The sequence below is a fragment of the Oncorhynchus masou genome, chromosome 5, assembly GCF_036934945.1.
Source record: "Oncorhynchus masou masou isolate Uvic2021 chromosome 5, UVic_Omas_1.1, whole genome shotgun sequence".
Taxonomy (NCBI): domain Eukaryota; kingdom Metazoa; phylum Chordata; class Actinopteri; order Salmoniformes; family Salmonidae; genus Oncorhynchus; species Oncorhynchus masou.
Genome location: NC_088216.1, coordinates 57,454,257 through 57,468,882, shown reverse-complemented (window position 1 = coordinate 57,468,882; position 14,626 = coordinate 57,454,257). Strand labels below are relative to the sequence as shown.

Genomic DNA, 14,626 nt, shown 5'->3' with positions numbered 1-14,626 from the left:
GTGTGTGTGTGTGTGTGTGTGTGTGTGTGTGTGCGCGCCTGCCTGCGTGTGCAACAAACAGCTGTGGACTCGTTTCCCTGCAATGAGAGGCATGCGGTCAAACAGGAAACGAGATGGAGAGAGGGAAAGAGAGAGAGAAAGCGAGGAAGATTAGAAATGGAGAGATGGAGAGAGTTTCGCACCAGAACAGTCACATGGGCCCTCAGGCACAGTTGAAGACAAACACATTCTATTCCAGAGGAAGCCATTCACCATGGGGGAGTGATGCGGTCGGTCGCTAGCGAGCTGCTTAAGAACTCAGACATGAGAAAACACTCTGGAGAATCCAGCCAGCGTCCTCCACTGTTCTCACTCACTCTCACATCACACCCTATATATGCATGTTATACACCTGTGCAAAGAAACTAGAATGACATTTCTTCCTAATATAGGGTACTATATGTAAAACCAGGGACTTCTGTCGCGTCCTACATCAGCATGTTTAGTGGTATTTCCTATTTGTATAGTCGCCTTCTGGCTTTGAAACCGATGATTATGTCACATTATCTTGCTATATGACTTGACAGACCCCTAGTTATTTAAAAAAAGATATGTTGTTGAATATTAAATATGAAGAATGGGAAAAGGGCCAGCATGCTGCATTATGAATATAGTTGCATGTCACAAGAGAATGGAAGTAGTAAGTTAATATACATTAGCCTATGTAGTATTGTACATGTGTAACTATTAGAAATGTTCTATTATCACTTTTATGTCAATGTGTCATTATCCAGTGACTATCCCTGCATCATACAGCAGTTATTATCAACACAAATTTCACTGGAATCATAAGACACGAATTTCACTGGAATCACATGGCACACATTTCACTGGAATCATACAACACTAATTTCATTGGAATCACATGGCACACATTTCACTGGAATCATACAACAAAAATTTCACTGGAATCTTACAACACAAATTTCACTGGAATCATACAACACTAATTTCACTGGAATCTTACAACACTAATTTCACTGGAATCCTACAACACTAATTTTACTGGAATCTTACAACACTAATTTTACTGGAATCATACAACAACGCAAATTTTACTGGAATCTTACAACACTAATTTTACTGGGATTGGAATCATATATGTCTCGTAAAGATGATGTTTATGGAAATGAGAATGTGTCCCAGGCACCTTGATGTTCTTGGAATGTATGTGTGTGAAACAAAGGTCTCGTTGTATTGTAGCATTGACTGACTCCCCCTCTGTTTGATCCACAGGCCGTACTCTCCAGAACCTGATGCAGGAGATGGCCTCAGCCAGGACAAAAACACTGGCTCTTTGAGATCTGGTGCCGCCGTGCCACGCTGCTCTGTTCCTTGCTAGCCTACTGTACCCTCCCCAGCTCCAGAGAGAACAGAGAGAACCAGAGGAAGAGAAACACCCGACAGCAGTAATCAGACTCACCCAGGGCCCAGGGCCATGTCACCAGGGAGGTCTCCTGGGTTGGGGCTGTACACCCTGCCCCAACCCCTCCACCTCCACCTCTCCCACCTCTGTCTGTTGTGTGTGTGTGTGTCCCTCCTGGCCCAAGCCCCACTGGGTCTCCCCATGTCAGGCTTCAATACGGACACCAAGAGGGAGATCACAGTGGACGGGGACCTGATCATAGGAGGGCTGTTCCCTGTGCACCAGAAGGGCGAGGGTGCCGAGGACTGTGGGAAAATCAACGCTCAGAGAGGGATCCAGAGATTGGAGGCCATGTTGTTAGCCCTGGACGAGATCAACAAGGACGAGCGCCTATTGCCGGGGATACGGCTGGGAGCCCACATCCTGGACACCTGCTCTAAGGATACCTACGCCCTGGAGCAGTCCCTGGAGTTTGTCCGTGCCTCCCTCACCAAGGTGGATGATAGCGAGTACACCTGCCCTGATGGCTCCTACGCCATCCATGACGACGTCCCTCTGGCCATCTCTGGGGTGATAGGAGGCTCCTACAGCGACGTCTCCATACAGGTACAGCACTGACTCTACACTCTAACGATATTTGTTTATGTTGCTCTATTCTATAGGCTCGAACTTGGATCTTAACTATGGTTGCTGATATGAGTACTGAGAGTTTTCTAGATTCTTGTTAAAGATACTTTCTAAAGGTGATACGTTTTTTTTTTAACTCTGAATTGCTCCTAGTTTATTTAGTATCTCCCAGTCTCTGGTTTTGAGCAATCCATGCTTGGTAAATACTGATGCACTGACTGTTCTATAAATATATGTTACAGTCCAGATAGCTGTCGTTTCACTCCATAGAATAGAGAAGGGACAGAATGATTGATGATCATATAACTATCTCTCTTTATTTAAAGTACTGGCATGCAATTACGGTGCTCCATGTTTAGTGAGATGTTAACACAGTAGCTTTAATGAGTATGGGTTCCGCATGCCAGATCTGTTTACCTGTTTGCCCGTATGCTTGGCTGATCTCATTTGGAGGAGCTCCACTCTTTCCTGGTAATTCAAACTCCAGCAGTGGGCCTGTCAGATGCAAACACGCCACAGATGTTGGGTTGAGGAGGACGGGCTGACAGGATGACGAGTGACATCATGATTACTCTCAGTAGTAGTAACAATAGTATCAGTAACGGCTGACTGGTGAGGTGAAGCAAGGCGAGCTCCTCACACTGACGTGATGAAAGGCCTACTAATTGCAACAAGATCTCACGGTTTGACCAATTTGCCCTAGCAAAATCCAAGCTTATTTGATGTTAGTAGCGCTCAACGTTGCCCCTAGTTGCGGGTTTTGAAGGCATCTCCCGACTTCCTTGGGACATGGATGGACATCCAATTTCAAAGTCAATCTTGAGTGACCTGCCTGACTAATTGGGCCCACGTTTATTGGGACTTAATAAAGCCACTGCCTTGTGAGAGGAGATGCTCCGTAGCACCCAGACTGGGAGAGAGAGAGAGAGTGTGTGCGTGCGTGCATGTCATAGATAATTTTGGACATTCACTTGCACACTCTACACACAATCACCCATATTTACATGCTCACATACACACATCAGCTAACTCCCAGCTCTGTCAGAGGAACTTCTCTAGCCTAAGGTGACACCTCCCCATACTCAATGATTATACTGTAGTTACCTTCTGGCTAGCCCACAGTAGTATAACAGGCGTGTCATCACACATGACATTATACCTTATGGGCATCCACAGACCACCAATATATTTCAATTAGGGTCCAAGTCATTATTAAAATAGCAGATTTAATCAGTGCAGCCTGCATGGATATTTCCTCCAGTGGGTGTACTTCAGTATGCTGGGGTCCAGCCAGTTACTGTGGTGGCTTCCTTCCCTCTCCTCTGCTTCATAGGCAGAATGACTTCATCCTATGCTGCTTGGGAGACAGGGAGGGCTGGATGAATAATAGATTGGACCATTCTACCCAGAGGGGGAGGGTTTGCTCTCTGCATGAGATATGCCCATATGTCAGGATAAAAGTATGTCATGAAGGTATGTAAAACGCTTGGGAAGGCTCATTCTCTGGGGTGCCTTAGTGAGTGCGTCACAGTGCGTAATTGTAGATACTGATGACATCGCCGGGAATCCCCATAGTTGAAAAGGTGCTCATGATTTGAGCAATATTTGAACTATTCCTTAATGATGAGTTTCGTGCTGAGAGAGGGGATCCAGCGACTGCGACGTTCATGCACTGATCAGCCGTTATCTAAACACCAGAGCAGAATTGGAGACTCCACTACAAGTAATTCATTTAGAAAATAGACTGAATACAGCAATGTGCGATTACTAACTAACTCCAATCTATTGTTCTGTGTATTCCTCCAAAACAAACATAAATACCTCATAGGGCCTGCGAGGAGGTATGGGATAAAAAGAACATGCAAACATACGTAGGTTTAATGAACAAGGTATAATTTTGGTAAAGACTATCTGGGGCTTCTGTCTCCTCTCAGGGAGCATGCCCTTGTCCTGTGGTAAATTATAGAGCTGCTATTACCCGTTTCTGTTCTCAGGGTTGCCCCAGCTTCTCCCACAGTGGCTTCACGGAATCTATCAGCGGGTTGAATAGACCCACCTGCCTGCCTGACGGTGCCCCCTGCCTTTGGATAACACTTTTTTTAACCACACGACCTCTACCCTGTACTTAGACTACACACAGTCTCAGAGGAGGAAGGGGGTAGCCTGGTAACTGATCTGTTTGTGCTTTGTTTGTGCTGCTGAAGGAGCGCTTTCTCACTTTCTGTGTTGTAGTGCTGAGCCGGTGGGCCTGTGGGTGTCTGTCTGATGAACAAACCCAGTCTATTAGGACTGATTGAACTTGTCTTGGACCACTCTACATAGGGTCCCAGGGAGTGTGAATCTGTCATTCCCTTCACTCTGACTCTACTGTCTGTGCTTTATTGAGTGCTTTGTTCAGCCTTCCTTTTTGTGTGCTGAGCAAACTAGCCCTGCATTATTAAGGCTAATCTTCCCTTGTATTGCACTTCCTTTATCATTCATGTATTTTTAAGCACTTTGGGTTTGTGGAACAGCGCTTGGCAAACATACTGTACTGTCATCACAACTACCGCTACTGTAATTCCTGCAAAGGCTCATATTGTGGTGCGGACTGCGGTGTCTAATTCATAAACACCGAGTGATGGCCACATAAACAATGATTTCCTGTGCTCCTAATAGGCTGTCAAATTGAGCCAGACAGACAATGGTGATGGATGAAGTGTAGCAGCCAGTCATTGGTTGAAATGATGTTATTCAGAGATATGCAGGTAAAGTGAGTATTGAGTGTGTGTGGGCATCGTTCACACGAGCTGCATGTTCTACTACTCTGCAGCCTTTGGCTCCTCAGCCCTCTCCTCTTATGTCTGTCTGTCCTGCACTCCCTGTATAATCCTGATGAGTCAGACTAGAGGCCATGTCTGGGCCGTCCAGGCCGTGTGAAAGGTCACTGTATCTGACCCCCCTGTGTGAACCCCCAGGTGGTCACGTCTGATGTGTGTGAAGCCTCCAGGGAGATGGGCAGGCCACAGGACACCTCACAATCCCCTTCTAAAGGTCCCCATTACCATGGAGATGCACCGGAACATGGCTGCCTCCACCCCACTGGAGGTATGGGACTGGGGAGTTTTGGTCTGGGAGTCTGGACTGGATTGGTCACAATGAGAAGGTTGGTGCTGCTGCAGCCTGCCAGACGCATGGTGGTGTTGGTGTGTCCCAGAGTCCGATGTGATCTGTGGGTGGATCTGGCCCAGGGACTTGCCAATGGGTGTCATGGTGTTCCACAGACACAGATTGGGAGGTAGTGTGGAGGCGAGGGCCTGTGACGCCATTGAAGGCTCCACACAGGCTTACCCACACTGTTAACTGTTTTTGTAATTTTATCACTAAATACAGCATATTAATCAATAGTATGATACTGTATAACTGGATACAGTAGATTACCGTATAATGCACAGTAAAATACTATCTATTTGTTTTACAGCACACTGCACAGCACACCTTTCTATAATTAAAACACTAAAACACTGTAGAATGCACAGTAAAATACTGTAAAGGGTGCATTGTGGGAAAATGTTGTGAGCGGGGAAAGATAGTCTGTGTCATTAACTTATTTAAGGCATGCTTTGTAAGAGACTTTATTTGTTGCACCCTTGAGTGAGAATGCTGTACCGCACAGAATACGTTAATATATTGTGTTATAGGAATTCTATAAACCTTGTCCTGAAACTTTACAGTAACTTACTGGCAAATTGCTGACAGTAATTTACTGTAATTGTCATGTGTGCTCCCTCTCCGGCCTCTAGGTCACCAGGCTGCTCGTTATGGCGCACACCTGTCACCATCGTTACGCGCACCTATGCGTCATCAGACTCACCTGGACTCCATCACTTCCCTGATTACCTTCCCTATATACAGTGGGGCAAAAAAGTATTTAGTCAGCCACCAATTGTGCAAGTTCTCCCACTTAAAAAGATGAGAGAGGCGTGTAGTTTTCATAATAGGTACACTTCAACTATGAAAGACAAAATTAGGAAAAAAAATCTAGAAAATCACATTGTAGGATTTTTAATGAATTTATTTGCAAATTATGGTGGAAAATAAGTATTTGGTCACCTACAAACAAGCAAGATTTCTGGCTCTCACAGACCTGTAACTTCTTCTTTAAGAGGCTCCTCTGTCCTCCACTCGTTACCTGTATTAATGGCACCTGTTTGAACTTGTTATCAGTATAAAAGACACACCCTCAAACAGTCACACTCCAAACTCCACTATGGCCAAGACCAAAGAGCTGTCAAAGGACACCAGAAACAAAATTGTAGACCTGCACCAGGCTGGGAAGACTGAATCTGCAATAGGTAAGCAGCTTGGTTTGAAGAAATCAACTGTGGGAGCAATTATTAGGAAATGGAAGACATACAAGACCACTGATAATCTCCCTCGATTTGGGGCTCAACGCAAGATCTCACCCCGTGGGGTCAAAATGATCACAAGAACGGTGAGCAAAAATCCCAGAACCACATGGGGGGACCTAGTGAAAGACCTGCAGAGAGCTGGGACCAAAGTAACAAAGCCTACCATCAGTAACACACTACGCCGCCAGGGACTCAAATCATGCAGTGCCAGACGTGTCCCCCTGCTTAAGCCAGTCAATGTCCAGGCCCGTCTGAAGTTTGCTCGAGAGCATTTGAATGATCCAGAAGAAGATTGGGAGAATGTCATATAGTAAGATGAAACCAAAATAGAACATTTTGGTAAAAACTCAACTCGTCGTGTTTGGAGGACAAAGAATGCTGAGTTGCATCCAAAGAACACCATACCTACTGTGAAGCATGGGGGTGGAAACATCATGCTTTGGGGCTGTTTTTCTGCAAAGGGACCAGGAAGACTGATCCATGTAAAGGAAAGAATGAATGGGGCCATTCCTCCTCCTTCCATCAGCAAGGGCATTGAAGATGAAACGTGGCAACAAAGGAGTGGCTTCGTAAGAAGCATTTCAAGGTCCTGGAGTGGCCTAGCCAGTCTCCAGATCTCAACCCCATATAAAATCTTTGGAGGGAGTTGAAAGTCCGTGTTGCCCAGCAACAGCCCCAAATCATCACTGCTCCAGAGGAGATCTGCATGGAGGAATGGGCCAAAATACCAGCAACAGTGTGTGAAAATCTTGTGAAGACTTACAGAAAACGTTTGACCACTGTCGTTGCCAACAAAGGCTTTATAACAAAGTATTGAGATAAACTTTTGTTATTGACCAAATACTTATTTTCCACCATAATTTGCAAATAAATTCATTAAAAATCCTACAATGTGATTTTCTGGATTTTTTTCTTCTCATTTTGTCTGTCATTGTTGAAGTGTACCTATGATGAAAATTACAGGCCTCTCTCATCATTTTAAGTGGGAGACTAAATACTTTTCTGCCCCACTGTATGTCACTCCCTTTGGTTCCTTCCCCAGGCATTATTGTTTCTGTTCCTGTGTCATGTCTGTGTGTTATTCGTGTTTTTTATTTTGTGTACTTTTGTGTTTATTTATCAAAACACTCACTCCCTGAACTTGCTTCCCAACTCTCAGCGCACATCATTATAGAATAACGCCTCACCTAAGGGAAGCATCAGGGAGTGTTTTTTGTTTTTGTTTCGGTGGGAATGACCTCGGGTCCGGGAGCCGCTACAGCCTCTCATGCCTCAGACAGATCGCCAGGATCCCCTACTTCCACCGGCTCGTCAGGCTTTCATGCCTCAGCCGGATCGCCAGGTTCCCCTGCCTCAGCCGGTCTGTCAGGTTCCCGCGCTCCAGCCAGCGACAGGTTCCCGCACATCAGCAGGGGTGACTGGTCCTCTCCTGATCCCCGGGATCGTCCCTTTGGTTGGCGTCCTGTGGCTGGAGCCGAAATGCGCCGGGGAGGGGGTACCATCACGTATGCTCTCTCTCCAGCGCTCTAGGTCGCCATGCTCTCGTGTCTCAACTGGACTGAGAGGTTTCCCGCGCCTTAGCAGAGGTGACCGGTCCGCTCCTGATCCCCGGGATCGTCATTTTGGTCGCTGTCCTGCAGCTGGAGCCGCGCGTCAGGGAGGGGGTACTGTTACGTGTGCTCCCTCTCCTGCCTCTAGGTCACCAGGCTGCTCGTTATGGCGCACACCTGTCACCATCGTTACGCGCACCTGCGCATCATCAGACTCACCTGGACTCCATCACTTCCCTGATTACCTTCCCTATATATGTCACTCCCTTTGGTTCCTTCCCCAGGCGTTATTGTTTCTGTTCCTGTGTCATGTCTGTGTGCTATTCGTGTTTCTTATTTTGTATAATTTTGAATTTATTTATTAAAACGCTCACTTCCTGAACTTGCTTCCTGATTCTCAGCGCACATCATTATAGTAATTCAGAATACAGTACCATACGACATTTTTGGAGCACCAAAACCTTTTTGAACACTAGTGGGTGCTTGGTAGTGCTGAGCAATTAACTGAAATTTAATGTTATTTTCAGTTTTTAAAACAACTAATTGACCAATGTCGGTTCAATTATTTGAATTTTCTGTGAGCTCAATGCACACATTCCACTGTTTCTCTAGAGATAAATCAGATCAAGCCCATACTGTGCAATGTAGTAGTGAGTTTCCAACAGACCAATATTCTACATAATTTAGTGCAGAAAACCTGGTAATTAACTACAATGACTAAAATCCATTGTGTGCCTAATTGTCTAATCATCATTCAATTCTTGTAAAAACAAATTCTAAGGAAAATCGAAAACTGTGATAATTTTTTTATAATCGATCTGAAATTGAACTCAAACTGAACCGACCTCATAAAAAAACGAAGCGCTCAGCACTAATGCATGGTATTATTGTTTCTCACGCAGTAGCATATTCTAAGGGATGTCTTGTAGGTGGCTATAGTGTTGCACCCGTTAGTGAGAGTGCTGTACCAATTTAAGTGATATGTGGTAGTGGTTCCCTAACAATTAAATATATATAGGGGACAGATCAGAGTAGCAGAAAGTCTCAAAACTTCAATTAGCCTATCAGAAGCTTCTAAAACCATGACATCCTTTTCTGGAATTTTCCAAGCTATTTAAAGGCACAGTCAACGTAGTGTATGTAAACTTCTGACTCATTTGAATGGTGATACAGTGAGTTATAAGTGAAATATTCTGTTGGAAAAATTACTTGTGTCATGCACAAAGTAGATGTCCTAACAGACTTGCCAAAACTATAGTTTGTTATTAACAAGAAATGTGTGGAGCGGTTGAAAAACAAGTTTTAATGACTCCAACCTATGTGAATGTAAACTTCAACTGTATACACCTCACACACATTGTTATGACCTTAAAAAAAGAAGACACCTGAACCATGTCAGATATAGAGTTGAAATGTATTACATTTTGCATCCCAATATTACACGTTATATACACCATAGAAGACTAAAATATTTATTTTACTAGGCAAGTCAGTTAAGAACATATTCTTATTTTCAATGACAGCCTAGGAACAGTGGGTTAACTGCCTTGTTTAGAATGGCAGCCTAGGAACAGTGGGTTAACTGCTTTGTTTAGAATGACAGCCTAGGAACAGTGGGTTAACTGCTTTGTTTAGAATGGCAGCAGGGTTAACTGCTTTGTTTAGAATGGCAGCCTAGGAACAGTGGATTAACTGCTTTGTTTAGAATGGCAGCCTAGGAACGGTGGGTTAACTGCTTTGTTTAGAATGACAGCCTAGGAACAGTGGGTTAACTGCTTTGTTTAGAATGCCAGCCTAGTAACAGTGGGTTAACTGCTTTGTTTAGAATGACAGCCTAGGAACAGTGTGTTAACTGCTTTGTTAACTGCTTTGTTTAGAATGGCAGCCTAGGAACAGTGGATTAACTGCTTTGTTTAGAATGGCAGCCTAGGAACGGTGGGTTAACTGCTTTGTTTAGAATGACAGGAACCATAGGAAAGTGGGTTAACTGCTTTGTTTAGAATGCCAGCCTAGTAACAGTGGGTTAACTGCTTTGTTTAGAATGACAGCCTAGGAACAGTGGGTTAACTGCTTTGTTTAGAATGGCAGCCTAGGAACAGTGGGTTAACTGCTTTGTTTAGAATGGCAGCCTAGGAACAGTGGGTTAACTGCTTTGTTTAGAATGACAGCCTAGGGACAGTGGGTTAACTGCTTTGTTTAGAATGACAGCCTAGGAAGAGTGGGTTAACTGCCTTGTTTAGAATGGCAGCCTAGGAACAGTGGGTTAATGACCTTGTTTAGAATGACAGCCTAGGAACAGTGGGTTAACTGCTTTGTTCAGAATGACAGCCTAGGAACAGTGGGTTAACTGCTTTGTTCAGAATGACAGCCTAGGAACAGTGGGTTAACTGCTTTGTTTAGAATGACAGCCTAGGAACAGTGGGTTATCTGCTTTGTTTATAATGACATCCTAGGAACAGTGGTTTAACTGCTTTGTTTAGAATGGCAGCCTAGGAACAGTGGGTTAACTGCTTTGTTTAGAATGACAGCCTTGGAACAGTGGGTTAACTGCCTTGTTTAGAATGGCAGCCTAGGAACAGTGGGTTAACTGCTTTGTTTAGAATGGCAGCCTAGGAACAGTGGGTTAACTGCTTTGTTTAGAATGACAGCCTAGGTACAGTGGGTTAACTGATTTGTTTATAATGACAGCCTAGGAACAGTGGGTTAACTGCTTTGTTTAGAATGACAGCCTAGGAACAGTGGGTTAACTGCTTTGTTTAGAATGGCAGCCTAGGAACAGTGGGTTAACTGCTTTGTTTAGAATGACATCCTAGGAACAGTGTTTTAACTGCTTTGTTTAGAATGGCAGCCTAGGAAGAGTGGGTTAACTGCTTTGTTTAGAATGACAGCCTAGGAACAGTGGGTTAACTGCTTTGTTTAGAATGACAGCCTTGGAACAGTGGGTTAACTGCCTTGTTTAGAATGGCAGCCTAGGAACAGTGGGTTAACGGCCTTGTTTAGATTGGCAGCCTAGGAACAGTGGGTTAACGGCCCTGTTTAGAATGGCAGCCTAGGAACAGTGGGTTAACGGCCCTGTTTAGAATGGCAGCCTAGGAACAGTGGGTTAACTGTTTTGTTTAGAATGGCAGCCTAGGAACCGTGGGTTAACTGCCTTGTTTCGAATGACAGCCTAGGAACAGTGGGTTAACTGCTTTGTTTAGAATGGCAGCCTAGGAACAGTGGGTTAACTGCTTTGTTTAGAATGGCAGCCTAGGAACAGTGGGTTAACGGCCCTGTTTAGAATGGCAGCCTAGGAACAGTGGGTTAACTGTTTTGTTTAGAATGGCAGCCTAGGAACAGTGGGTTAACTGCCTTGTTTCGAATGACAGCCTAGGAACAGTGGGTTAACTGCTTTGTTTAGAATGACAGCCTAGGAACAGTGGGTTAACTGCTTTGTTTAGAATGACAGCCTAGGAACAGTGGGTTCAATGCTTTGTTCAGAATGACAGCCTCGGAACAGTGGGTTAACTGCTTTGTTTAGAATGGCAGCTTAGGAACAGTGGGTTAACTGCTTTGTTTAGAATGGCAGCCTAGGAACAGTGGGTTAACTGCTTTGTTTAGAATGACAGCCTAGGAACAGTGGGTTAACTGCTTTGTTTAGAATGGCAGCTTAGGAACAGTGGGTTAACTGCTTTGTTTAGAATGGCAGCCTAGGAACAGTGGGTTAACGGCCTTGTTTAGAATGGCAGCCTAGGAACAGTGGGTTAACGGCCCTGTTTAGAATGGCAGCCTAGGAACAGTGGGTTAACTGCTTTTTCTTAGAATGACAGCCTAGGAACAGTGGGTTAACTGCTTTTTCTTAGAATGACAGCCTAGGAACAGTGGGTTAACGGCCTTGTTTAGATTGGCAGCCTAGGAACAGTGGGTTAACGGCCCTGTTTAGAATGGCAGCCTAGGAACAGTGGGTTAACTGCTTTGTTTAGAATGACCCTGACCATAGTTTGCTTTGTATGTTTCTATGTTTTGTTTGGTCAGGGTGTGATATGAGTGGGCATTCTATGTTGGATGTCTTGTTTGTCTATTTCTATGTCTGGCCTGATATGGTTCTCAATCAGAGGCAGGTGTTAGTCATTGTCTCTGATTGGGAACCATATTTAGGTAGCCTGTTTGGTGTTGGGTTTTGTGGGTGATTGTTCCTGTCTCTGTGTTAGTTTGCACCAGAATAGGCTGTTCAGGTTTTCACGGTTCTTGTTTTGTAGTGTTTGTGTTTATTTGTTTTAGTAAACATGAATCTAAATAGCCATGCTGCGCTTTGGTCCGCCTCTCCTTCAACAAAAGAAAACTGTTACAATGACAGCCTAGGGACAGTGGGTTAACTGCTTTGTTTAGAATGACAGCTTTTTACCTGGTCAGCTTGGGGATTTGATCTTGAAACCTTTCGGTTACTAGTCTAATGCTCTAACCACTAAGCTACGGTGGTAGGCTATAACAAAACCACTTGACATAGAAACACCAGATTTGTTGGCGTTGAAAAGAAAAGCACTTTTATTAATTATGAAATCATGAAAAATATTAATAACATTCCATCCAATGAGGCCATTAGGTAATTTGACTGCAGGAAAGGGCTACGGATGCCTTGTAAGTTGTTATATTTGTTGCACCCAATAGTGAGAGTCCTGTACCAATTTAAGTGATATATGGTAGTAGTTCTCTAACAATTAAATGAAAGTTGGGAACAGATCAGAGTGGTTGCACACCGTGTATTACCGGGAATGCACAGCAAGCCTACACGATTCTACAGATCTAGCACCCACCTGTTTTGCCCTATAATAAGGCCAGTTTGGAAGCCTTTGTTTAGTCCTATAGATGTGCAAGTGATATAACACAGGCGCTCTCATTTGTTGACTTCTGTACCTGTAAAAGCCTTGGTTTCATGCATGTAAACATCAGAAGCCTCCTCCCCAAGTTTGTTTTACTCACTACTTTAGCACACTCTGCCAACCCTAATGTCCTTGCTGTGTCTGAATCCTGGCTTAGGAAGGCCCCCCAAAATTCTGAGATTTCCATCCCCAACTACAATATTTTCAGTCCAGATAGAACTGCCAAAGGAGGAGGAGTTAGCCTGCAAAGTTCTGTCATACATTCCAGGTCTATGCCCAAACAGTACGAGCTTCTAATTTTAGAAATTAATCTCTCCAGAAATAAGTCTCTCACGTTTGCCGCATGTTATAGACCCACCTCAGCTCCCAGCTGTGCCCTGGATACCGTATGTGATACACAAAGTATCAAGGAACCCACCAGGTACAACCCCAAATCCGAGAAACATGGGCACCCTCATAGATATTATCCTAACCAACTTGCCCTCAAAATAAACCTCTGCTGTTTTCAATCAGGATCTCAGCGATCATTGCCTCTTTGCCTGCATCCATTATGTGTCCGCGGTCAAACGAATACCCCTCACAATTCTGCGAGAAGGCGGCAGGGTAGCCTAGTGGTTAGAGCATTGGACTAGTATCCGAAAGGAGCTGCCAAACCTGGACCCGTACAAATCAGCTGGGCTAGACAATCTGGAACCTCCCTTTCTAAAATGATCTGCCGCCAGTGTTGCAACCCCTATTCTGTTCTACCTCTCTTTCATATCGTCCGAGATTCCTAAAGATTGGAAAGCTGCCGCAGACATCCCCGTCTTCAATGGGGGTGACACTCTAGACCCAAACTGTTACAGACCTATATCCATCCTGCCCTGCCTTTCTAAAGTCTTCGAACGCCAAGTTAACAAACAGATCACTGACCATTTCATATCCCACTGTACCTTCTCCGATATGCAATCCGGTTTCCGAGCTGGTCACGGGTGCACCTCAGACACGCTCAAGGTACTAAACGATATCATAACCGCCATCAATAAAAGACAGTACTGTTCAGCAGTCTTCATCGATTTGGCCAAGGCTTTCAACTCTGTCAATCACTATATTCTTATCGGCACACTCAACAGCCTTGGTTTCTCAAATGACTGCCTCGCCTGGTATACCAACTACTTCTCAGATAGAGTTCAGTGTGTCAAATCGGAGGGTCTGTTGTCCGGACATCTGGCAGTCTCTATGAGGGTGCCACAGGGTTCAATTCTCAAGCTGACTCTTTTCTCTGTACATATCAATGATGTCGCTCTTGCTGCGGGTGATTCCTTGACTCACCTCTATGCAGACGAGACCATTCTGTATACATCTGGCCCTTCTTTGGACACTTTGTTAGCAAACCTCCAAACGAGCTTCAATGTCATACAACACTCCTTCCATGGCCTCCAACTGCTCTTAAACGCTAGTAAAACTAAATTCATGCTCTTCAAACGATCGCTGCCCACATCCGCCTGCCAAACTAGCATTACTACTCTGGATGGTTCTGTGGACAACTACAAATACCTAGGTGTCTGGCTAGATTGTAAACTCTCCTTCCAGACTCATTAAAACCTCTTGGGGCTAGGGGGCAGAACATTCACTTTTGGATAAATAGCATGCCCAATTTCAACTTCCTGGTCCTCATGCCAAGAATATAAGATATGCATATTATTCATAGATTGGATAGAAAACACTCTGAAGTTTCTAAAACTGTTTGAATCATGTCTGTGAGTATAACAGAACTTATGTAGCAGTCAAAATCCCGAGGACTAACTGTTCAGA

The 14,626-nt window shown here is 44.4% G+C and overlaps 1 protein-coding gene across 1 annotated transcript in view; it reads left to right on the top strand.

The window, feature by feature from the left end:
• The first annotated feature begins 1,477 nt into the window (after window positions 1-1,477).
• The window catches only part of LOC135539934 (metabotropic glutamate receptor 2-like), a 59,905-nt gene continuing 46,756 nt past the window's right edge, over window positions 1,478-14,626 (top strand). Inside the window, exon 1 of the mRNA XM_064966203.1 lies at window positions 1,478-2,011. Within this exon, the coding sequence (XP_064822275.1) occupies window positions 1,478-2,011 (534 nt within the window). The remainder of the gene's footprint in view (window positions 2,012-14,626) is intronic.